At 34.0% G+C, this 26892-nt stretch overlaps 2 protein-coding genes and 1 pseudogene across 8 annotated transcripts; 2 read left to right on the top strand and 1 right to left on the bottom strand.

Annotated features, from left to right (window-relative positions):
• Window positions 1–456: 456 nt before the first annotated feature.
• On the bottom strand, window positions 457–3329 carry LOC145954260 (protein FAR1-RELATED SEQUENCE 5-like). The gene is made up of 6 exons (XM_083068170.1): window positions 2006–3329; window positions 1663–1907; window positions 1524–1568; window positions 1335–1410; window positions 1024–1175; window positions 457–528 (listed from the first exon to the last, which is right to left on the bottom strand). Exons 1-6 carry the CDS (start codon window positions 3327–3329, stop codon window positions 457–459), a joined length of 1914 nt encoding a protein of 637 aa, XP_082924296.1.
• A 1122-nt stretch (window positions 3330–4451) lies between these two features.
• On the top strand, window positions 4452–5236 carry LOC109799259 (peroxidase 52 pseudogene; annotated as a pseudogene).
• Window positions 5237–10714: 5478 nt separating this feature from the next.
• On the top strand, window positions 10715–25027 carry LOC109798446 (calcium-transporting ATPase 8, plasma membrane-type). Of its 7 annotated transcripts, XM_083059358.1 has the most exons (30): window positions 10715–10847; window positions 11071–11158; window positions 11817–12030; window positions 12116–12247; window positions 12363–12452; window positions 13690–13759; window positions 13982–14052; window positions 14156–14239; window positions 14332–14409; window positions 14487–14558; window positions 15606–15689; window positions 15768–15850; window positions 15941–16049; window positions 16174–16229; window positions 16627–16669; window positions 16753–16836; window positions 17149–17283; window positions 17367–17435; window positions 17531–17629; window positions 17776–17886; window positions 18451–18621; window positions 18986–19150; window positions 19271–19387; window positions 19645–19743; window positions 19946–20083; window positions 20167–20267; window positions 21713–21869; window positions 22056–22190; window positions 23844–23906; window positions 24766–25027. In XM_083059358.1, the coding sequence occupies exons 3-30, from the start codon at window positions 11884–11886 to the stop codon at window positions 24856–24858; spliced, it is 2856 nt and encodes a 951-aa protein (XP_082915484.1). In that variant the 5' UTR covers window positions 10715–10847; window positions 11071–11158; window positions 11817–11883; the 3' UTR covers window positions 24859–25027. The 7 variants fall into 7 exon arrangements, 3 of the variants coding, with proteins under 3 accessions (XP_082915484.1, XP_082915486.1, XP_020214335.2); XR_014427626.1 differs by lacking the exon at window positions 23844–23906 and having other exon boundaries at window positions 22046–22190; XR_002239785.3 differs by lacking the exons at window positions 23844–23906; window positions 24766–25027 and adding an exon at window positions 22922–23262 and having other exon boundaries at window positions 22046–22190.
• Window positions 25028–26892: the final 1865 nt, after the last annotated feature.

Consider the following 26892-nt stretch of genomic DNA (forward strand, 5'->3'; position numbering starts at 1 on the left):
CCCTCAAATTTGACATCTCAATGGCTTCACTTCACAACACTTCACATGGTGATACTTCACACAACTCCTTATTGGTCAAAATCCTTCATTAGTTAGAACCCTTCGTGGGTAGCTCTTTCTAAAATGTATGTATGCTTTTGGTACATTACTACTCCTACTAGGTTGTGAACTAGGATGATTTGATTGGACCACCTGATTGCTTTGAGGAAACTGCACTCCAACACTCTGTAAAATGTACAAATCCAATGTTATGACTTAAGCTTTACTAGTGGCATTCAGAGGGCATATAATGAATAATATAATGACATCAAAATTAATAAATAGCCAAAGTAATTCCTTATACTAAAGTTAGTTCTTGTACATTTGGATATGACACTACTTTCTTATATGCACTAAGTAAATGACTTCCCAAAATTTTGATATGCAGTGTGTTTGGAAAGTCTTGAAAGGAATACATCAATCACTACCAGTTCCATTTGACATTTGGAGCTCTGTAGAACAGTTCAAGTTGTCGTTTATCATCGATCTCTGCCAATGTAGATGACAAAAATGGAAAATGAATATTAGAAGGTATAACTTTGGTGCTAGTAGTATAATACTTATGAATTTAATCTCATGCTCTTCCACCTAAAACATAAATATTACAATTTTAACACTATTATCAAAAAACTTATGGAGTGAAATGACAGCTTTACTACTTAAATACACTTCTACATTAGTAGTGAATAAAACTTACTCGTTTGACCATCATTTTTCATGACCTCTTGAAGTAACCCAAAATAAGATGTGTCATTATTATCAACTTGAAGTCCATGATAACAATGAAACAAAATGTTTTGAAGTGTAACATACAAATGATTCACACAAAAGAAACAAAGAAAAAGTCATCAAAGGTAAAATCTCATTAACAAATTAACAACCTGTTGTGCTTGTGATAAAATAGGAACTTGGGTATCATGGCGATAAAAAGGAACTTCGACAATGTTAGGTAAGTTTGATAGTCCTTGGCTTGAAGCAACATACCCATATGTTGGGAATTGTACTTGGGGTACCATAGCCTACATTGGGGGTACCATATGCTGCATTGGGGGTACCATAGGCTATATTGGGGGTACTATATGATGTACTATAGCCTGCATTGGGGGTACCATATGCTGCATTGGGGTTACCATATGCTGCATTGGGGTTAACATAAGTTGCACTTGCGACATAATAAGGTGACCTCCATTAGAACAAACAACGTGTTTCATTATACAATTTAGATAAAATTATTAATCATTGCTAAGACATGTACATATCCATTTCTCAACATGCACATTACCATAGTCATGTACTTACAGGAGATTTATGTTTCAAATTTTTTTCTTCCTTTTGCTTCTTACAACAATTGCTAGATTTCCCTTTCCCTTTCTATAGACAAATAATATGTTACTTACAACCAAAGATAAAAATAATGAAATTTGAAATAAAAATAAAACTTATTCTACTTTGTCAATATGGCTTTTAGGCTTAATTGAAATTACATGGTCCTGACCCTTGCTTTCACTTGATGTCATTATTTTTGTATCCTACAAAATCAAAGAAATTCATCTCATTTCTGACACAAATGAAACAAAAACTCAATTGAAATAAAATTATAATTATTGTTAACAAGAAGCTTACACTATCAGCTACAATGTTGGATTTAGGACATTCCGGTTGAGATAACTTATCATCATTCATACTCTTAGCATTTGTACCAACACGCACTGGACATGTCTTAACATTGTACTTTGTGCTAGTACAATTTGAACAATGTCTTGACCTCTTCATACCAATCTTACTCTTCTTTAGAGCACTTTTAGTCTTAACCACATTAGGATCACAAAAGTGCTTTCCTGATGGGTTTGGTGTGTCAACAGAATCCTCTAATTTCTCATACTTATGAGTTTTAATAGGTCATTCATTACCTCATTGTATAGTCCTTTCTTTTTTGAAGCTATTTTGCAAAACCTTGTACAAGCACCACAATAAGCCCCAAACTGAGCAAGCTCCATCACATCAGAATCTACTCCCTTGGATGAATCTGATGACACAAAATCAATCTTAGCCTTTTTAGTCCATCGTGTCAAAATGAGACTGTCTAGAATATGGTCCACATGCTCCTCTTTCATGGCACAAAAAATATGAGAACAAGGAATACCCCATGACTCAAAATGTCTACATTCACAATAAAATATTGACCTTGAAGTATCATAAACAACTGTCATTTCAACATTACAATGACAATACTTAGTCAATTTCAAAATCAATTGGTCCCCGTTTACTACTCTTCTAGTAACAATTAACGTACTAACCAATACAATTTGCTCTTTAACTTCCATAAAAGCCTCTGCAGTGTAGATTTTTGCAGTAGCCTTCTCAATCTCATAAAGAGATGTCGTCAATACAAGATCTGAATATAGAGACTTAAAGTCAGCCACCAGTTCATTGTTTCTATATTCTCTTAAAGCTTGTTCAAAATTATGTATAAATTCAAAAATGCTGCATTTTTTCCTAACATATGTCTTCATGATTGAATTAATAGCTTCACACTGAGAAGTAGTACGTATACGACCAAAAAATATATCACGAAAGTAAGCAGTGGCCCATGATGATCTATTCTCATATGTTTTGGAAACCCATTTGTTCCCCACAAGTCCATGCTTCTCAACCATGTTCATCCAAAAATCTTCAAATTCCTCCGGAGTGAAATCTGAATACATTGCTTTCTTGAAATCCATCAAGAAAAGAGAACTCTTAACATTTTCACATGCATTTTTATGCAAGTGCCAGGCACATAGTCGATGACATGAATATGGAAAAACATGTTTTATAGCCTCTCTCATTGCCCCATCCCCATCTGTCACAACTGTTTTGGGATGTTTGTTTCCCATTGCTTCTAAAAATGATTTTAAGACCCATTTATATGTGTCAATGGTTTCATATAACACCAAAGCACAACCAAATATGACGGTTTGTGAGTGATGATTACATCCAGAGAAAATTACAAAAAGATAGTTATACTTGTTTTTCCTATATGACGTGTCAAATGCAAGAACGTCACCGAAACATAAAAAATCAAATCTACTGCATCCATCTGCCCAAAAAAGTTGCTCCAATCTACCATCACTATTAGTTGCAAATTTTGCATATAACATGGGATCATTGTCGGCCTTCCCACGAAGATAACTTAAGGCAGCAGCAACATCTCTATCTTTAATCTCACCACACATTTGACTATCAAAATAGTTATATAAATATTTCTTGGTAAAATCAACACTAGCATATCCACCCTTTTGAGCCACCATTTACCCCATCATATGACAAGTTTTGGTTCCATATGAATGCAAGCTATCAACTTGAGCTTTATCTGCATCTTTCAATCACGGTAAGCTGGGAACAAGTGCACATATCTTGAAGGTGTTAATTCATGGTTATGGACCACTTCAAAACATGTCACTATCCATATTGATTTCTTTAAGTTGTAGTGTACACGAAGCCTAGCTTGGCATTCAACTCGTGTAATACGTCTATGATCTCTTTTCCTGTCTACCCTTTTGAAGTGCTTCTTATTTCTCAAACCTTGTCTATTACATACAAATTGCCGCATTATCACTTTTCCATTGACATTACGTTTCACTTCATCTTTTCTTACCACAAAACCACGACATTTTGCATATTTCTCATAAAATTCATATGCTTCCTATTCACTTCCAAACTCTAGCCCATATATGTCATTAGTCGTCAAGTCTGTAATTTGTTTAAATTCACCATCTCTTATGTTCATATTTGAATTCACATTTTGATCACACTGTATATAACGATACATACTATCACTTTCATCAGATTCTTTAGAAGAAACAGAATGCTTAACATCTCCATCATCACTTAAATTAACTGCTGACAAATCATCGAAGTTGTCCATCAAATGTAAAGTTTACCCTCTATTGTTTGAGAACTATTAGAAGCTATCACCTGTCAAAAACTCATAACTACTAGGTATTTAATGCATATAATATAATCAAATAGCAAAACAGAAACAAAAAAATAGATCAATATGGATAAGTTAATTTCACGTAATATACTAGGCAAAAACATAGACACACTTATAACCATAAAAAGTATACAATAACATTGATTTGGATTACAAATTAAAAGTCCATTACCCTTTTCATAACCTAGCACATGTTTATTCTTTTACCGTCAGGAATCCTATTCCTTTAATCATGGCCAAATAGAAAAGAAAAATGGCTTACATGGCATACCAATACCATCAGCTTTAACATGACAAGACTAGCATTATTTTTACTTTTACGTAAAAGCAACTCCAACGACCTGGAATAACTTAATTGACCAAATTTAGCCTACATTGTTTTATATAGAAGAGATGGCACTAATTATTTGGTTTTGTGTACTTTATGAAAGCATAGATGGCTTCTAACTACTTCCTCTTGTTTGTTCTTGTTGCTGCTACTTTACTTTCTAAAGCAAATGCTAAAAAGACGTTATTTTCGGACTTCTACTCTAGCAGCTGCCTGGAACTCTTGCCTATAGTGCAAAAAGTAGTTATAAAAGCCATTAAAAATGAAACTGGCGGAGGAGCTTCCTTACTCCAATTGCTTTTCCATGACTGCTTTGTAAATGTGAGTATATGCATTAATTTGTCTTATTTTAGTGATCTTCTATTTTTCTCAATTTGGCTTTACTTGACACAATGATCAAGGTTGTGATGCATCAATACTGTAGGATGATACAAGCAATTTCATAGGAGAGAAAATAACAACACTTAACAATAATTCAGCAAGGGGATTCAATGTCATCGATGACATTAAAGCCAAGGTGGAGAAAGCATGCCCAAGGGTAATATTCTTGCACTCGCTGCTCAAGACTCTGTTGTTTATGTAATAAACAATCCAAATAGTATTAATCTATGACACTTAAAAGGCTTAAATTTCAAAAGAGTTACATTTGTTTTGATGGGATTAATGCTTGTTGAAATTTACAGCTAGGGGGACCATTGTGGAAAGTAAGCTTGGGGAGAAGAGATTCTATCATAGCTAGCAGAGTTGATGCCAATAACTCCATTCCTTCACCCTTACTCAATCTAACCGCTCTCAAAAGGAGTTTCTCTAACTAGGGACTCTCTGTGAAGGGCTTGGTAGCTCTTTTAGGTACTAAGTACTACTCTCTCCATCTCAAAATCACTTGTGTTTAAGATTTTTACACCCAATTTAAGAATAATAATAAATATATTAATCTTTATATAATTTTATTCTCTTAATAAATATATTTTTTAATTGTGATGGTTAAATAATTTACTAGGAATAAATTAAAAAAAATACCATAAAGAATGTTTGAAACAATAAACAGACAGCTTAATATTGATGCTTATGACATTGCTGGTCGACAGTTGAAATGGATAAGACAAAAAATTGGCCTTGTTAACCAAGAACCAGTTCTATTTACTTGTAATGTCTGATGCATAGAATACTCCTAAGAACAAAGATCATTGATCCATAATTTATGTTTAGATTTTTTCTGTATAATTGTTACTGAAATCTTGAATGACAAACAGCTTGTAGTGACCTGAAGTGGGGATCTATAAATAATGTCTCAAACACCCTGATCATTATCATCCTGCTCGATTTATACTTTGTCCAAATCTATTTTCTAAGGACCAGTTTGATTCTCATTCAATAAATTATACTTTAATGCTAACAAACTACAAACTATTTAATTCATTTGAATGAATTCCATCATCATGGTTTTAGGCCACAAATCTGCTTAATCAGAGATCAACAACTACTGCCTTGAAATTGTGAATTGCACCTGCCTTAATTGGTTTTTGCTAAAACTATTGGTAATGATGTGAAGAAACTCGAGAAATGAGAGCTTTGCTAATGTATGAGAGTTTCCAATGTATGGTTGAAGTAGGGTCTTTTGTAGTGAAGGTAGCATAGTGTGAATCAATTTGTACTATGTAGGCAAAACCAGGGTATTTTCAGTGAGTAAGATGAAATCGTTGTTATTAAATTCGATCTTCATGTCAAAACCCTTCTTTTATAGAGGGTTTAGTAGTAATGCCCAAAGAAAAAATCTTGAGGGGATGCAAGGAAAGGGCTGAAGATGCAAAAGCAGTTTTTGAATGTAAATAGGAACCTAATAGTCTAATAACATGCAAAACAGAGTACAATAAGTACCTTAAAAAATGAAAGAAACATATTAAGAAACAATCAGAACTGAACAAGCACAAACAAATACTACTACATGAAAGAAAAATAGGAACATAAAGCATTATTATTCAGATACACCAACTAGAAACTCGATACGATAACTGTAGGGAGTATGCAAAAAACAAAAAAAAAAAGAGTAAAGGACCAACTTTATATCCATCCAAATTCCAAGGGAACTTTGTACGCACATCCAACTTTTATCCATAAATACTTTTTGGATACGGAAAGGCATCTAACAACAGGACAACTTCCATTCACCTCCTTATCTAATAAGATAATTATTCATGAATTAAAGAATGATCACCTATGACTCGGAGAGAGTGACTACCTCATATCCAAGGAGATGGTTCATCAATCAAGTTCAATTAAAAAGAAGGCATCTTATTCAAACACAAAAATACAACTATGGGTTACCCCCCAAAAATATCATTGCAAGGAAGTTGATGCTCAAACATACGAGGGACCCTAAAAGAAGGAAAAAAATCTTTTCAATAGTTGCAAATACCAACGGTTTAATTTTGACATTTATATAGAAGAAACATCATTTATTTGCAGTACCAATATCTAGTTAGCGCTCCTATGTTTCAAGTAAAGAACTACATGGTGGTGGTTGTTACCAACTTACCATATAACAAAGGCCTATATAAGTTATTAAGGTACACAAAACAAAACATATTCATAGCTTGAACTCAGTCCCCAAAAGACATGAACTCCCAAATCCCTTAAGACATGACCCAAAAAAAAAAGTTCAGTCTACATATTACAGGATAGTCCAGCCCAAATTCATATTTTAAGTCAAATGCATGTAAAATCTTCTGCAAAAAACTAAAACAAACATATTCACCAAGTAAATAAATTATTATTGAGCAAAAAATTATCATATGTAGCAATGAAGCCAAATTAGCTCTCAAAAACTGAATCCTGATAGACACATGGAAGTAGCTTTCTACTTTGTATGAGAAACAACATAGTTGATGGATAAAAGATCAAAATTCTCAATTCTTGAAATAATAATCATCTACACACATTGGGACAACAAAAGCATATAAATTTTGCCAATAAAAATATCAAAACAAACAAGCATCAAAAGGGAAAACAATAATCTCACAGAACGCCAATCTTGTTAAAGCACACCCAAATCATGTCATATACAACAATACCGCAGAATCACTCACAGCAACATCAAGCACCATCCATGAATATTCCCGGAATTGAATCCAATGTGAGTGAGATAACCGAAAAAAGAAGAAGAAGAAGGGAAAAACCAGGAAGCGGAGGGGAAAAACCAGGACAATGTTGCCTAAATCCAGTACTCAGAAATCCGGTAACGTTCTTGTTCTCGCTCGCTCGCGAAGGTACGTCCACAAATTCTATTCTCATTTTCCCGTATATCTTCACAAAGTGAGAAAGATGCAGAAAGATACGAAAAAAAAACCGTAAACTTCAGATAAGTTTTTTATTTACGTGGATTTTAAATAAATAAAAAATTAAAAATGAAAACAGAAGCGGACAGTGGGGTCAAGGGGGATGTCGTCACAGGCAAAGGCAACCTTGGACGGGTCATGGTCGACGATGGAGAGGAGGGAGTAGTGGAGGGCGGAGGGAGGAGCGACAAATGGCTGTGGCGAGGGAGTTGAAGAAGTAGGGGGAGGGGTTGAGGCGGAGGGGAGGGAAGTGGGTTTCGTCCATGAATTCAAGCTCGTCGAAGAGGTTGATGGCAGCGTCAACGGTAGAGAGGTCAATAGGGCAGGAGACGAGGTAGGGGCGGGGGAGAGGTGGGTGTAGAGAAGGAAAACCACCACGGTCAACGAAGACAAGGTTACTATGGTATAATTATAAAAAAAATTAATAAAAACTTAAAAATAAATAATATAAAAATTTAAATACAAAAAATTCTTATTTAAAGAACTGACATGACATTTAAATAATATATACATACACATCAGATACAGTACCATAATCCCTCATTTATTTATTAGAGATACACTAGCAACCCCCATATATTATACTTGCGAAAAGTGACAATCGTTTTCACTTTCTTGTGCCTAATTTAATCGATAATTATGCTATGTGGACTGAAAACTAAGGTGTAGTCTCAAATCTCAACCTCAATCAACGCGTTGTCCTCGTTGCTCCAATCACGTTGCATGTGGGACAACTGTCCCATAATAGAAGGAACACGAAAGCAACTCAGAAACAGAATAAATTGTTATTATTATATAAAGAAAAATAGAAACTGAAGAATTAACCAACCACGTTGCATTTGTACGCGGTTACGCAAATGTTAAGTACTCCTACAAGCAAAGTCCTCGTTCTTCTTAAAGCTAAATCGTGAAGCCAAATTAAAGATAGCTTAATGCTAGTAATAGCAATAATCAATGAAACGCTGCGTATTGTAGGCACGGAAGAGGAATATAGTTATTGCGCGAGGTGGTAATATTAATTAATCGATTATTAATGGAGTTTAATTCCTGGCGGTTTACTTTATTCCTTGTTTGGAAGGCAAAGCAGTGTGAAAAAACCGGGTAAGTCCTTGTTTGATCAAATCAAATATCAGGAGGGGCAAAAGCGGAATTAAGTATTGACCCGCTTTTTCGAACGCCGTAATAAACGTACAGTCCACGGGTAGTGTGAGGTTTCGTTTATATTTTCTAGAAAAGAAAAAAAATTCAAAACCCGCGTTGTTTTGTGTTGTGTTGAGTTGTGACTGAGCGGGAGAAAGTTTCTGGATATTAATCGTATGCCGGATGGTAATCGAGTAGGCCGTATACTCGAATACCCGACCCGACCAACCCGATCAAATTTGCTGAGAACATTGACTACTCACTACCTGAGCCGAATATGTCGATATGTTCGGCCAAGTTACGGATTTATGTTAAGACAATTAAGGAGATATTAATTTATATAATATGCCGGTTTAGTCTCCTAATTTCTTGAGGCACAGTCCTTAATCACGACTCAACAAGAATCACTATAAATAGGACCCTAAGGAGGTACGTAACTAACTTTCAACTACCGCATTTAATACGCTGAGCACTTACTTGAGCGTTGGAGTGTCTTTGCAAGCACCCCCTAATTTCGGACTACTCGAAAAGGAACGAGAAGGTCCTAGACCCAGGATCAGACCTGCAATAACCAGGATAAGTAAAGTGTGTATCCTAATATAGGAACAAATCGATTGTGCATTTGACCTGTGATTGAGTGAAAACAAAGTAAGGATAGTGCGTTTGAATTTTGAAAGATAAATGACACGGATGAAAATTACGTCACTAATGAGAAACTCGCGTTTGATCGAGAATCACGAAAGTGGAATACTCTGAACAGAAATTGAGTTTAGGAATGCTTAATTTAATTTTGATTTGGTTTGCTTATTGATCTATTTGGTTTGGTTGAGGGGAGTATTGAAGTAAAGTAGGTTTGGTCGGTGAGAGTAGAGGAGTTAGGTAGAGAGCGAAGCGATTGAAAATTATTAGTGTTTTAGAATGAACAAATCAATTAAAATATAAATGATAAGTGACCCAAATGAATATTTCAATAAATAAAGGACTACAATAAATCTAAAAAATAAGATAAATGATCAAAATTATAATTTAGTTTAAATTTTTAAATTTTTCATATTTTTATTGGGCTTGTGAATTGACCTGTTTATCCTCGTGTCAGACTCTAACTAGAAATTTTTGATTAATTATTTTGCTGATTTGATTTATATGACAGGTTTAAAATGCAACTTTTATGAACCAGCCCTTAAATGAGGTTGAATCAATCCATATACCCACTCTTAAAATTAAGTTGATGTGAAGAGGAATTAATTTTAAAATTTTAATAAAATATTTGTAGCTTAAGATAATAAATGACAAAAGTGCGTCTTTAATAATCATTAACTTATAATGACTTAAATATGTTTTTAATCTTTCAAATTTAGGGTCAATTAATTTTTAGTCTTTTAAATTTAAATTAATTTTTTTAGTCAAATAATTTTCAAAAATTTTGTTTTAACCTCTTAAATTACTAATAATAAATCTAAAAATAATATATTGAGAAAATTATATATTACATTTTATGCATTATCAACTAGATTTAATGTGATATTTTTTACTAGTAAAGACATAAATAGATACATTTTATATGATAATATTTAATAAACTTTTTAACAAATTTTGAATATAAGAATTAAAATAAATTTTTTTGAAATTAAAAAATTTAAAAAATCTTTTAAATTTATAGAACTAAAAAAATTTACTTAAATTTGAAAAATTAAAATTATATTTAAGCCATTTAAAAATTAATCATAACCTATTTTAACTATACAGAATTTGTATCACAACCACAATTGTGAATTTCCAAATCAATGACCACAGCGGTAATTTATTTTCTAAAAAGAACCAAATACTTTTTTCCATACACACTTTACGAGTGGTAAAAAGAAAAAAAAAAATTCCCTACTGAATATATTGCTCACTTTAACTCACTATATAAGTTAAGAATCAAGCTACAACTACCAGCCTATATACCTGCTATTCTTCTTCCATTTCATAGATATTTCTCTGCATCAGTATAATTCTTTGGCTGGTTTTCTACCAATATCAGATTCATGTATGTTCAAATTGCAATCAATCTTCAATTAGTTACATTTGGTGGATATATATCAATCTGCTGTTTGGTATTTGTTTTTAATCCGAATATATCTGATATATACATGATATTCAAAAGATGTTGGTTGCACAATTTGGATGTGTATGTTGAAAGATCAACAGATTGGTTTCTCAAGAGGATGAAACATCAATCTGATATGTTATCTCAATTTTTGGTGTCGTAGAAATACACGATTCGAAAGTATAAACTGCAGAACAGAAATTCGAATCATAAATCTCAAGGAAGGACAGTTGAAACATCCTTCTGCAAAGGTAGTATCTTAACCAATCTTTTTTATCCCAATAGTAGTTGTTTTGTGGTGATTCTAAAGGAAGAGTTAATGCAGCTATTAATAAAGGAATAAGTATGAGGTTGTTCTTTGAAATAGAAAAGTAAAAGTGTAAAATGTCCTTTCTTTTTTTTCCGGTGATGATTGCATAGTGGGTGAGCATTAGGCAATTTTTGGTGGTTAAAAAGAACAAAACATAAAAGAGGCCAAGTTTGAAATCTTTTTCTTTTTGAAACTACATGATGGTGCTAGTTCAAAGCTCTCTAATCCAGATCCAATCTGGATATAACAAAGTAATTAAAAGATGGGGCTAGTTCAAGCTCATCACTTTGTTTCATCACTTCAAGAGTTGATTATAAACAATTAATTCTCTAAGTAGGGCATCGATCTTCTCCCCCAACTTAAGGGGGAGTTTCAAAGGATAACAAAAGATAGTTTTCTGTTTAGTGCATATTTCAGTTATGTATTATTTTTAATCATTAAGATCAATTTTTTTATTCCAAAGAATTAGGATAACTTGCTTTAGAGTTTCATATGTTATTATCACAATCCTCCATCGAAGAGTTTCATCCTCTTCGAATAACTTGTTCTAGAGTTTCATCTGTTGTTCCTTCTACTCAAAGAGTGCATTGCTTAATAAGGTCCAAAGAAAGGAAGTTTTTCCCTCCTTCTGCCCTTCATGTATCCTCATTCCAGTTGATATGATAAATGGAGTATACGTACGAATGCTTTAAATTGTTAGAACCTATTAAACCTATTCCGATCCCCACTGGTGGTGAGTTTCCAATTGGACAAGAGCAACTTGCTTCAATTTCAAGGGAGCATGACACTGCTGCTCTGCAGCAATATGGAGGGGTATGTTTGTCAAAAATGATTTCTTAACTTGGCAATGGTATTCTTCAGTGTCAAATTTTCCAAGTTTCTTCTGAATCATTATCAGGTTGTAGGGCTATCGGATTTGTTGAAAACTAATTTAGAGAAGGGGGTTCATGGTGATGATGCTGACTTACTAAAGCGAAAGAATGCATTTGGTTCCAACAATTATCCTCGGAAGAAAGGAAGGGGTTTTTTGGTAAGTTACTTGGAGAGCTGGAGTCTTTAAATGCTTAATGATTATATGGTATAAGTTTCTTCTTCGTCATTGGGGGATATTGTAGTGACCTGGTTGTTTTTCATGCCTTTTACAGATGTTTATGTGGGATGCATGCAAGGATCTGACATTGGTTATTTTAATGATAGCTGCTGCGGCTTCATTGGCATTGGGGAAAAAATCTGAGGTGAGATTTTTTTTTTTTTGGGGGGGGGGGGGGGGGGGGTACCTAGTTGGGAGTGCTGTTAGTTATCATGTTTCATACTAACATACTAATTTCCAAAATTTTAGCATGTCTCATACTAATTTCCAAATTTTGCTCCGACCTTAACTAACATACTAATATTGCCCTTTTTCTCCTAGTAATTTAACCATTTGTCTAAAAATATCAATCTTCAAATCTTACACATTTCTTTGATTTGTGAATAGCGTATTTTATAGCAGGATTCTCTGTTTTAATCTCTCTCTCTATATATATATATATGTGTGCGTGTGTTTCTGTGTAATATATAATATAGCATACAGTGCAATGGTGAACCGTGTAGCTTTCAATGTTCTGGAACTATTTATATTCTAGGTTTCCATCCCATATACATGATTACATGAATATTTAGGTTGTTCTGATGTTTCTGAGCTGTGCATGGTATTATTTGAATGCATTCTATCCTGTGGAAGATCTTTCAATTTGAGTCTAGTTAGTTATTTATGGTTCTTGAACTTAATTTGATTTTACTTATGTTCAATTAAATAAAAAATCTAAGAGTCCCCAGTCTTGATGGCTTTATATATATATATATATATATATATATATATATATATATATATATTTTATAATGTATCTGTTTGAAGCTCTCTTTTGAATATTATCTTGTGTCATCAATTAATTTATTTGTTCTTTTGCCCTACTTATCCTCTCTGAGCATGTTTGGGAAAGATGTTTTCCCATAATTTCAGCTGTTTTTGAAAAAATTTGCAAACAAAAAATGTATGTTTTGGACAACAAATTAAATTTGTAAGCAACTTTTTTCCCCCTTAAAAAATAAGCTGTTTTCATGAATCTGAAAATTTAAAGCTTATGATTATAGTCCTATAACTTTTTTTCTTTCCTGAAACTAATTTACTACACAAAAGCTGATTTTTGTTGTATCCAATTGAAATTAAATATCAGTCATTTTTCAGTAAATGTACCCAACAAAAATTTATTCTGATTAGAATCGATTATAATAATAAACCATTGTACATATAATTGATTATTGATATAATCTAATTTGCATAGCTTTTCCAAGCACACCCTCTATGTTTTTTCCTTCTCTTTATAGTCTAGGATTAAGAGAATTATATTTTTGTGCATGTCAAGTTCATATGTTTTTTTTTTTAATTTTCTTTTCTCTCTCTCTTTTAGTTTGACAATAATTTTGTTGCAGGGTATTAATGAAGGATGGTATGATGGGGGAAGCATTGCTTTTGCAGTTATTCTTGTCATTGTTGTTACAGGTATTATATTGACTTTGTAAGTTTTTTAGTGCATAGTGTTTGTTTACTTGTTTTATGACTCTGTTTTGCAGTTTCCTCTTTGACAAGTCTTTGATGTAGCCTAAGTTCATGATCCATGCTTTCTAGTCTGTCTTTTAATGTAAAAGTTACTATAATAATGGTGTCTAGTAACTTCACCTTTGTAATGCCTGTTAACCTTTTTCCTTTCTCCCTGTTTTGTAGCTATAAGTGATTATAAGCAGTCTCTTCAGTTTCGAGACCTAAATGAAGAAAAGAGAAATATACACCTGGAGGTTTGCTTTGCTCAGTTAAACTTGATTGTTGAATTACAGTTTTCTTTAAATCAATTTTCTTGTCCTATCTCTAACCTTATATTTGGTGTGCATGCATGAAAAGGTAATTAGAGGTGGTAGAAGGGTTGAGATCTCTATATATAATATCGTTGTTGGGGATGTTATACCCCTTAATATTGGTAACCAGGTATTATGATCTTTTTCTATTATCTTTTTTTTGCTTATCATACTTGATGATTGCATTTACTCTGTTATTGAATTCTTTTTGGCTCTTTCTAGGTCCCTGCTGATGGAATTCTGATCACTGGTCACAGTCTTGCAATTGATGAATCAAGTATGACAGGGGAGAGCAAAATTGTAAGCATTTATCTCTATCTCCTTGGAAATTTGAATTATTATTATTTTTTTCCTGCAACATATTTTGTTTCTTGTAGGTCCATAAAGATTCTAAGGATCCTTTTCTGATGTCTGGATGTAAAGTTGCAGATGGAAGTGGCACTATGCTGGTAATTAATACTTCTTTTTGCTTTTCATTTTTGTAATTGTAGTCTGCCTTGATTATAATTTACAAATGAAGAGCTTTCAAAGGATAGTTGAGGTAGTAAATAACAACACGTTAATATTTACTTGGATGGAAGTATGGGTCGTAATTGTCCCAAGGTCTAATAAACTGTGCACTAATAGTGGAAGTGTTTCTTAATTGGATTTTATAGCATACTAGTGAAAAAAACACTCTGCGTTCTCTATTTTTAAAATAAAGTAATAAAAAAAAAAGATAATGGAGTAAGTGGTTACTTTAAAAGTGTGAGAGGTTTGAACTTTAAAGAGTGAAGTTCACGGTGAAATAAAAAATAGTGAGAGAGAAAGAATAGTTTAAAGGTAGTTTATAAAGGTAAAATAGTTTAAATAAGTGCACACCAAAAAGGGATAAAACAGTCTTAGTAGAAAAGAGGCCAAAAAGCAGTTGAGCGTCAATGTACTCCTTTTATCTATTGGTATAGATTATTCATTTTCTGGTTCTCTATTTAGGACCCCTTCAATTACTTGACAAGAATTACGGAATTCAGTAATTTAGTTTGTGGTATTAAATTTGCAAACAATTTCTAAATTTTCCAGAAATACCCATAAATTAATTGGGGCCGAATTCTCCACTTAGTGGTAGTTCATGATCTTCTCCTAGTTCTATCGTCATGAGAGATTCTAAAAAATTACTTTATTACATATATTGTGCATTGACTAGGAAAAAATAGAGTAATTAAGGGGATTTTTGTTAAATTTTTTTTTTTTAAATCTAAGACAGAATAGAGAGGGTCTTCTAAAAAGGGCCATTGGGAGTATGTTACATTCTTTATTTGTTTTGAAAAAGGTGTTGATTGTTTGCTTCTTGTGTGCATGCTATTCTTGAAGGGATTTTGTTTCTAGGTTGACTTTAGTTATTAAAATACATGATGCAGATAGAATTTGGAGTCAATAAAACAAGTTGACTTTTATTGAATTTCTTTCAATAATTCAATATTAATTCCACTTTTTTACTTGTTTATTTACTATCATAGGTCACGGGTGTTGGTATTAATACTGAATGGGGGCTTTTAATGGCTAGCATATCAGAAGATACTGGTGAAGAAACACCATTGCAGGTCCTTTTCTTAGTTGTGGTTTCTGAGTGAGTTTTTCTATTTCTTATTATTTATTCACATATGCAAGTTTCAATTTAGGTTCGCTTAAATGGTGTAGCTACTTTCATCGGCATTGTTGGACTCTCTGTTGCTGTTGTTGTCTTGATTGTGCTACTGGCCAGGTAACTTGTTATCATATGGTTTCCATCTATTTTTGTGGTTTAATGATTGACTATAGTCTTCATGCCTCTAAAGTGGAAATGTGTTAGCAGATATTTCTCTAGGCATACTAAAAACTCAGATGGGTCAGCTCAATTTACAGCAGGCAAGACTAAAGTCGGTGATGCTATTGATGGTGCAATTAAGATAGTAACTGTTGCGGTATGTGCCAGCAAGCATAAATACTAGATTACCAGAACATGCTTTGTGCAATTATTAAAGATGTGTATACATATTTATATTTGTGCAATATCTATTTAGTGATTATAACCTAATGAATATCTAGGTCACCATTGTAGTGGTTGCTGTACCCGAGGGGCTCCCATTAGCAGTTTCTTTGACGTAAGTTTGCTATTTTTGACCTGAACTTCCTAGTTTTATTCACTTGTTATTGCTATCAATAATTGATATGATTTAACAATGGTTACTTTGTGGATAAATGCCATTATTCTTGTATTTTGTTTTCACCAAACTTTCTTCCTTAATTTTTGTAATTAATTTATTTTACCAAAAATGCATATGAATCCCGCATAGGGTCCAATATAGAATCTATGAATGATGCATTGTGTTCCATTTTTTCATTATCACAAATATTTTAATTTCTCATTCTTAAATTATCTGTATCCATATTAGATTGTTAATGTGCCTTTTCATTTGTAAAATATTTACTTTTCCTCGTATTCTCTGTCTAATCTTATTTATTTGTACTTACACCCTTTTTCCATAAACTATTCTATAGGCTTGCCTACTCGATGAGAAAAATGATGGCAGATAAAGCTTTGGTATGACAATTGATGTTTGTACTTCTATTGGGTTTTGACATAAACACGTTTGGAGGTCTTTATTATCGCACGTTGAATTGTAGGTTAGGAGGCTTTCTGCGTGTGAGACCATGGGTTCTGCCACAACCATATGCAGTGATAAGACAGGCACATTGACTATGAATCAGGTTTACTTGTGGTGCTGTACTTGAAATGTTCAATTAAATAATAATTTTTATAACTAGTTACATCAACTTCTTGGAAGGCATTTCTAGTAATTGTTTCTTTTAATGGGATTTATTCGTGCTTTTAAATTTTATTTGATGTTAGAATCCTTTCAACTTTTTAAGATAAATTGGGAGTTCAAAAAGTCAACTAATATATCCAATGTGATATTCAATAAATATGGGATTTTAGGAAGTTCATTATTGTTGGCATTGTTTGGCATAGACAAAACAGATTTTCTTGATCTGTTAATTTTTGTAAATTGTATGAGACAGATGACTGTGGTTGAGGCTTATGCTGGGGGTATGAAAATTCATCCTCCTCATAAGTTGGAGTCCTATCCTCTGCTTCGCTCTCTGCTCATTGAAGGTGTCGCTCAGAACACTACTGGCAGTGTTTATGCACCTGAGGTACAAGGATATAAAAGAGAAAATGCACATGAGCATAAACTTAGGTGGTTCTACTAATTTTCTCTGATTTTTGTTCTCCACAGGATGCTAATGATGTCAAGGAGGTTTCTGGATCGCCAACAGAAAAGGCAATTTTACATTGGGGGTTAAAGGTATATTTTTGAAGTGCAGTCCTCGACCCTCCTTTCATTTTGGGCTAATATAATATATGTGCTTACAAGTTACAATTTATTATATCAAACCTTAGCTTGGGATGGATTTTACGGCTGCACGATCTGAATCGTCAATTATTCATGTTTTCCCATTCAATTCAGAGAAAAAACGAGGTGGAGTTGCTTTGCAAACGGTACAATCTTATTGGCATTTTACTCAATTATGCAGATATTTGATTCTATTTTAGACTAATTGAAACATTGCTAGGTAGCTAATATTTTTCTTAGACATATAATATATCTGTTTGACAGGGGATGCTGATTTTATGCCTATTTGCAGTCTGACTCTGATATCCATATACACTGGAAAGGTGCTGCTGAGATAGTCCTAGCCTGCTGTACTGGGTATATTGATGGAAATGACCAACTGGTGGAAATGGATGAGGAGAAGGTTTGATATGCCAAATATGTTACATATTAACATCAATTAAACACAGGCATTTTTTCTATTAGTTTATGTGCAGTTCTTTTTATGGGGTTAGGGATATCTTCTTCAAATTGGAAATCATTTCAAACCAGACCCCTTACACAACCGTTTTTTTCTGTCTCCTGTTCTTTTGTTGGATTCACTTGAGAATTGATTTGTTAATTGCTTGAGAGAATAGATCCCAGCCTGTTGACTTTTATTCACATCATTATATAAATGAATTTCTATATTTTGGGTGGATTAACTGTTTACTCAAAGTATCCAGAAATTTGTACTATACAAGCAATGAGATCTGAATATACCAAAGGAACTAGCCTATTTAATAAATAGGGAAATTGGGATATCGCAACTGATTATATCAATATGTGTTTCTTCACGAGTAGAGAATTTTAAAGTTGTTATATATATGTTACATACAATTCCAAAACAAAGCAAGCAAAATTAGTATATGAACTGCTAGGATGGCTCTTGTCCATTAAGATAAATGTCTTTTGAGAAGGGGCTGAGTAAAGTTTTACTGTCTTGCAGATGACATTTTTCAGAAAAGCTATTGAAGATATGGCTGCTGATAGTTTACGTTGTGTTGCCATTGCATATAGATCATATGAAAAGGAGAAGGTTCCAACTAATGAAGAACTACTTGCTCACTGGTCTTTACCAGAAGATGATCTTATTTTACTAGCTATTGTTGGTCTTAAGGTATGTATTTCTTTAGAAACCTGCCTATCATTTGTTTGGGAATTTTCTCTTTTGGGAGAATTAATTGTTTCAACTTATTCCAAAAGCTCTCAGGAATCTGAAAAAAAAAAAAAGATATTATTTTTGTTTCAAGATCTTTGCAAGGGCATTGTGCTTGCAGTACCCTTTTTTCATTGTGCTGACCCAATGTGTGTCGTTGCTTTTAATTTTGAGTTGATGCCTTTAAGATTTCAAAGACCAAGACTAGCTTTATTTGATTTCCTTTGATATCATGCAAATGTTTAAACTAAGATATGCAATAGGCTTTGCTAATGCCGTTTCAATTGATTTCAAGTTTTTTTGTGGTCTGGATTTCTAATAATAGGTGAGAATGGTCACTGGTGACAATGTGAAAACTGCAAAAGCAATTGCTGTGGAATGTGGAATACCATTTGCTGATGCTATGGAGCCAAACATCATTGAAGGAAAAACATTTCGTGGATTGTCAGATGCACAAAGAGATGAAATTGCTGAGAGGATTAGGATACCGGTAGAATCTAATTTCTCTCTTGACAGCTTTTTTTTCTGTATCTGTACTAAAACAAGTTGTGCTCTTTTAGTGGTATATTATTTGCAAATAGCATTTATTGTCAATACTGTGTAACAACAGGTCATGGGACGGTCATCTCCCAATGACAAACTATTGCTAGTACAATCATTGAGGAGGAAGGGTCATGTTGTGGTTGTAACCGGGGATGGGACAAATGATGCTCCTGCTCTTCATGAGGTTTGCATAGTATTTAAATTTTCTGAAGGCTTGTGTTTGTATTGTTGTATGTGCCTATGACAATAATGCATTGAATGTAATGGTACATTTTTTTTGATTATGTGACCGTTATGTCTATCTTATATTGTTGTAGAATCATGATATTTTGGTCATTTTATTTAATTACAAAGTTTTGAACTATCATTCCAATGGAGGAGTTTTTGAATTAATGTAGTGAACTTAGATTTTATTTTTTGCTTTTGGAATTTGGAATATAGGCGGATATAGGTCTTGCAATGGGTATTCAAGGTACAGAAGTTGCAAAAGAGAGCTCTGATATCATTATTTTGGATGACAATTTTTCTTCAGTTGTGAAGGTTAGTACTATGAGAAATCTTGATTTGTTCTTTCCAGTGATGTATGTTAACTCCTCTTGAAGGGCTGTTTTTTTGTCATTACTAGAAGTAAAAATGCACTTTTGAATACGGACAGTAAGATGAGAGGTTTATATAGAGCCGAGGTGCATTGAATAATTAAAGTGTAGCTGTTAATGGCAATTATGTTTCTCCACGATTGTAGGTTGTCAGATGGGGCAGGTCCGTGTATGCAAATATTCAGAAATTTATCCAGTTTCAGCTTACAGTAAATGTTGCCGCTCTTGTAATAAATGTTGTTGCTGCAGTTTCTTCTGGTGATGTCCCATTAAATGCAGTGCAGGTTGACTTTCTCTTTCTTTCTCTGGGTTATACCCACTTATTAAGTCGGGGTGACATAAAAAATATTTGTTGCTTTCTTTACAGCTTCTCTGGGTAAATCTTATCATGGATACTCTGGGAGCACTAGCCCTGGCAACCGAACCACCGACTGATCACCTCATGGATCGACCTCCAGTGGATCGAAGGTCAGATCTTTTATTTTGCTGATTATTACTGGGTACTTCAAGTCATGGCATTGTTTGATGTATGTTATTTACTGTTTACACCTTGGTTGGAAAATTGGGAAAAGTGTCAACACTGTTGGAAAGCCAATTCTTTTTCTGCTTTTTTTAATAGCAGAGAGATATTTAAAGAGTGAGGGCGACCCGGATGTGATATCCCTCGAGGAATACAAAAATTGAATAGTATAATCGATAATCATTTGAAATACAATCCACCTAGCTTAAGTCATGCAAAAACTCCTGCCTCTGAACCTTAACCTTACACCCCCCCACCCCCAAAAAAAAAAAAAAAAAAACAGAGTTGCCAATAGTCATTAAGCTGCTAATGAAAGCTGAAGTTCTGTAAGCATGCATGGAGTTGCAGGAAGCGTCTGTGAGTGATGGGCTATGAAGCCTTAGATACTTAGTACGACACAGATATGACATGAATCCGGGGATACAAAACTTTTTTTTTTTTTGAAATTAAGGATATGATATGTTATAGATACGTTAAAGAAAATAGAAAATTTTATATAAATATAAAATCTTGGTTAAAAAAAGAGAGAAATGTGTCTTTATAGAGTACGCAAATTAACTTTTAAAATGTTTTTTTCTTTAAAAATTTATAAATTAAAAATAAAAATTTAAAATATTAATGAATTGAACATTTGGGGTAAAAAAACATATCCAAACCGTATCACATGTTATAAAGCTGTATCCAACCATTGTGAGCCGCATTAGAGTCAATAGCCATGCTTGTACGTCAAGGCACGCATCCCTAAGACGGCGCAGCATGCAATGGTCACATCATCGAGGGACATGACTCTCGAGAGCATCTCACGTAATTGCCTGAACACACCCTTTGGCATTTCAAACCCCTTCGTCATCAATTCTTGGGCTAGGGAGGGCAGTGTACTGTACAGGGAATACCCTTTCGGCCAGTACGGAGGCTGAACATCCAATCGGCCTGGAAAGGGACTGAAAACCCTTTCGACCACAAGCATAACCGATAGACCACGATACACGACCAACAAGTCTAGTGAGGGACCGAACGTGTACTCGGCCAACGGGAAAGCCGAGCACCTATTCGACCAATAGGTAGGTCGAACACCTATTCGGCCAATAGGAAAGTTGAACACCTGCTTGGCCAATAAGAAAGCCAAACACCTATTTGGCCATGAATTTGAACGACAGGTCAGCATGCGATCATGGAAAACCCTTCTTACTAATCAATGATTAGAAATTAATCGAAGGACAATAATCTCCAATTACCCATATCCCAAGATAGAAGGCCCATCAGGCTCAAGCAGACCTAAACCTGTCATTATAAATACGTGGGTGATGGGACAGAAATATGTATAATTATCTAGTATAAAAGTCTTTATTGCTCTATACCGAATACTCACTTGAGCGTCAGAATGCCTTTGCAGGTACTCTCCCCACCCTTCGAGAACAGTATCCGCTCAATACCGAAGACTTAGAAAATCAAGAGAAAGTAATAACAGGACGAGTGTTTCTAAGCAGGAACATATGCTTTTCAAAGAACCTCTCGTAACAAACATTATGTGGAGGAATTTGCTGATACAGGTGAATTCTGTTTCTCATTTATTAGTACCCTTTTTATTATTGTAGTTTGCTTTGCACTGATTTTTCATCAGTTGGCTCACCCCCTAGCAGCCAACTACAGGATTTTGAAACTTCGTCATTCCAGTTATCATACAAATGTTGTATTTATTGCATCTAAATCATCAAATGATGTTTAGAATTTTTCAGGCAATGTTCCAAGTGTCTGTCTTGCTTGTACTCAATTTCCGAGGTAGAAGCATACTGGGTCTGAGCCATGACGAGAATGGCCATGCAATCAAAGTGAAAAACACTTTAATATTCAATGGATTTGTTCTCGGTCAAGTAAGTCTTCATGACCTGTTAATGTGAAATTTCAGATACCTTTACTTAGTGGCAGGACTATAAATTTCATTTTATATTAGCCCCATTTTCTGGTTTAAATTGGTTTTTGAGGGGGAGGATGGTAAATGTGTCGATTGATATGGGCTTCATTAAGAAAAATTTGCATGACGATCAAAATGTTATTTCAAATCAAATATTTAGACATATCAGAATTTTTTCAAGTAGAATAAATATTATGTTTATGGAAGAATATTTCCATCCTTGTATTCTATTGTAGTAGTCTGGCCGTGTATATAAACATTATGGGACTTTGGGCAAAATTTATGTTTGATTCCTTATTTAACATAACTTATCAATTTGTTCTTCTATCTGTTTTGAGTAGTAAAACTACTATTTCAGTTTGTGTGATAAATGATTATTTTATGTAACTAAAATTTACAATGAATACATATTTTTGATTATATAAATTATATTTTAGATTTATGATAAACAATTTATGTTGTTATACGATACTCATGCTTAGCTGAGAAACAAAAAAACATGCTTCGCATAAGAAAAAAAGAACTAGCATATCCCTTGAAACACACAAAATTATAGAGAAAGTTTTCTCGAACTAACACACATGTTTCCTCTATTTGGTACCTAAAAGGTGATAATAAACTTCCTTGATCTAATAAGAAATAACAATTTGATGAAAATACATTTAATGTTTACATTTATTGCACTAACAGACACTTCTCACAAAGAACGCAAAATGAAGAAAGACGAGGCAAGCCTATGAAAGTCACTCAAGGATTTGCAATAATCATCTTTGTGAAACTTCTATATAAAGAAGTTTGAAGATTCAGAAAATAAGAGATATACACATAAGAAGAGACTTACATAAGCACAATTGTATATTTCTTTCTTTCTATAAAAAGCTTTGTACATAATTGGTTGTATTACGTCTTGATAGTAAGACAAAAACCACTTTGTTATCTTAACTTTATGTTATTGCTTTGAGCTTAGAGAGACTTATTTGTAAAAGAATATTTGGTTGTTTAAAGTCTGGTGAGCCTTTATGTTTAAAGAATACTTGGGTATTTGCTTGAAGAGGCAAGTCAAAGAATACTTAGGTTGAGACAGAAGTGACTTGTTTAAAGAACGGGCCGCTCCGATTTGGAACGGGCCGTTCCAAATGTGGCTGTTGTGAGTAGAAACTCATGCAGAACGGGCCGTTCTAATTTTGGAACGAGTCATTCTAAATGTGAATTTTGGACATGAAGTATGAGTCTAAAACGGGCCGTTCCGGATTTAAAACGGGTCGTTCTGGCGACTATTGATGCTTATAAATAGAACGCTCTGTCACTCCAAAAATACATTTTTCACTTTTCACCTCTTTTTCTTCTACACTCTCTAAAGACCAAGGGAGAACCTAGAGGAGGGGTCTAGCAAGATCTAACTTTAGTTTCAGCTCCTGCTTATATAGGTAAGGGAGAGTGAGAAACCTCGTTTTGGGTGTGGGAATATCTGTTGGGTAGTGGGATTGGCCCTCAATCCTGTGTGTGTTGTATTTTTTTGTATGCTCATGTATGAGGGATTTTCTCCAATTGTATCTGTTTCGCCTATTATTTTCTTATATGTAATTAATTGTATGATTTGAGATCTCTATAGGTTCCTATAGGAAACCCTAAGGGGGAATCCATGGGGGATTGTAAGAGAAGATGGTTTGAAGAGGTAATTGTATGAGTTAATTGTATTGTTTTAAATGTTTATTGTATGGATTAGAGTGTTCCGTGGGTTCCTGTGGGAACCCTATGATAAACATGCAAAATATGAATGTTTTCTATTTTGCTTTTTGATTGTTCTGATGTATTCCTTGTTGAATGAGATGAATGAATATGTGTTTAATTTCGCAAATAGATGAGTTTTAATATGGATTAAAGTGCTCTGTGAGAATTGTGCATATAATGTGATAATGTGATAATGAGATATGATGATGAAATATGATGATGTGAATATGATGATGAAATGTGATGATGAAATGTGATGATAATAATGTGATATGAGAATGCAGAGTCTTGATTGACATGCATCATGTGCATAAATATTTTTAAGGGTACGATATGGAATACACCACTAGAGAATGCCCCCTAGTGTAAAAGCTTTGGGGATTAGTCCTTGGGGATAGTTTGGTTTTGAAGTTTCAGTCTCGCCCATTGTGTGCATGAGATGTATCTTGCGCGGCTTAGCTATCCCGACGAGACTCTGGTAGTATATCCTTCTAGTGAGAGTGTGCAAAGGGTGTGACCCGACATGTACTCCTAAATTACTCTTCGTGCATTACTAGCGGCAATATGTCATGTGATATGTTACTGGCGCCACATGCATGATAAAATGTAGTCCGTGTGCATTTTAATGTTATATGAAAAATTTATATGTCTTGGATGAGTGAGATGTGATATTGTTATTAATTTATCTATGTTATACATGTTTTGTTTGTTTGGTTATCTGTTGTATATTCCTACACTGTGAGCCAAGTAAGATGTTTCTCACTCCATTTTCTTTGTATTGCTTTCCTTTGACCGTTATACAGATGATTATCAGCATGAGGCTGAGGATGTTAGTGATAAAGCTTAGGCTTCTATATGGGTTTTGCTCTAATAGGACATGTGACATCAGGGCGTAGATATGATTAGATTAGCGTGTTATTTCTATTAAATTATTTTAAAAACTTTAGTTTTATTTCTTTGTAATTTTCGCTGATTATGTTATTTGTTTAAGTTATGGATATAGTGCTCTCTATCTGAACATATTTAGTATTTTTAATAATGAAGGATTACGATATTCTAATTTTATTATTTATGTGTTATGATAAGCGGGTAGAGGGTGTCACATTCATCATGTTTAGCTTTGTGTAAGCCCACACCTCATTCCTGTTTTGCTTCTTCAACACTGATTCGGGAACCAAAGCTTTCGCTGCCTCTTCGCCTATCCTTCATACAACAACAATCACATTAAATTAACCAAATCACATTAAATCACAAATTCAAGAGATTTCAATAATTTGCTTAAGATTTCATCATAAGAATGCAGAGAGAGAGAGAGAGACTCACTCGATGTTGTGCTGCTTACAACTGCGGAGGGTCAGTGAGGCCGTGAACCTCCATCTTTTATATATATAGGATTTTCTCTATCAGCTTGTTGGTATGTTTAGCTTTGTGGCCTTTTGTTTCTTCCGTGACTTATTGGGCCTTTTATCTTTCTAAACTATTGGGCCTTCCACCAATTATTATTTGGCTGATGATAAACACACCTCTACTCTCGTATAAACACACTCCCTTTTTAAAAAAATATATAAAATGTCTAAATTATCCTTTTAAAAAAAATAAAATTCCTAAATTTACACCTCCCTTCTCCGCACCCCCCTTCCCTGCACCCCACACTTCACACCCCTCTTCTTTCCAAAGCCTCTTTTCGCTCAATGTCATTAAGCAATATACTTTTACAGTCATTCTGAATAGAAAAAAGGACTAGCCCCACCATAACCAGCATACAAAAGGCTCTTTTACAATCATTAGCATTCCGAAGAGTATTTTTACAATCATTAGCATTCCGGAAAGAACTTTCCGTAATAGTAGCTTTAATATTATGGAAAGTACTTTCCGGAATTATGTAACAAAACATTTCCAGAAAATACTTTCCGGAATAAGAATTTAATATTCTGGAAAGTATTTTCCGGAACATTTTTATATAATTCCGGAAAGAACTTTCTGTAACAGTAGGAAGAAGAAGAAGAGGAGTACCAGAAAGAGAAAGAAGAGGGGTGTGCGAGGTGCAGGAAAAAAAAAGAAGAAGAGGAGTGCCAGAAAGAGAAAGAAGAGGGTGTGCAAGGTGCGGGAAAAAAAAAAAAGAAGAGGAGTACCAGAAAGAGAAAGAAGAGGGGTGTGCGAGGTGCGGGAAAAAAAAAAAAGAAGAAGAGGAGTGCCAGAAAGAGAAAGAAGAGGGGTGCGCAATGTCAGCAGGTGGTCTTGTAAGAGAAATACTCTTACTTGTTCTATGAAAAGAAACACTAGTACAAAAATGACTTTTAAAATCGAGGTTTTAAAATCAGTCATAAGGTAGCCATTTTAAAAGTGACGCGGTGGCCTGTATTACAACAGAACGGCCCCAGAATGGCCTGTACTGCTTTCAGTACGGCCTGTACTGCAAGCAGAACAGCCTGTACTACTTGCAGAACGGGCCGTACTGCTTGCAGCATGGGCCATTCTGAAAGCAGAACGGGTCGTTTTGCAAGCAAAACAGGTAGTTTTGCAAGCAGAATGGGTCGTTCTTCTTGCAGAACGGTCTGTTCTGGTGTCGTTCCAGACTAAAGTTTACATGCAGATACAGGATAAGGGGGGTGCGGGAAAGGGAGGTGCGGGAGGAGGGTGCGGGGAAGGGAGATGTAAATTTAGAAATTTCATTTTTTTAAAAGGGTAATTTAGACATTTTATATATTTTTTTAAAAAAGGGGTGTGTTTTTACGAGAGTGGAGGTGCGTTTATCATCTGCCTTATTATTTCCACTACTTTTTTCGCTTTAAATATATCACACATTTTTTTATAAAAAAAACATATATATATAACTGATGATAACCTCTTTTTAAGTTTTTTTTTTTTAGTAAAACCACTATTAAGTTTTAAATTATATTTTATTTTTATGTAAATAATACATACTTGAT

Source organism: Cajanus cajan, chromosome 1, assembly GCF_000230855.2.
Source record: "Cajanus cajan strain Asha chromosome 1, NIPB_CcT2T_4, whole genome shotgun sequence".
In the NCBI taxonomy this organism is placed as follows: domain Eukaryota; kingdom Viridiplantae; phylum Streptophyta; class Magnoliopsida; order Fabales; family Fabaceae; genus Cajanus; species Cajanus cajan.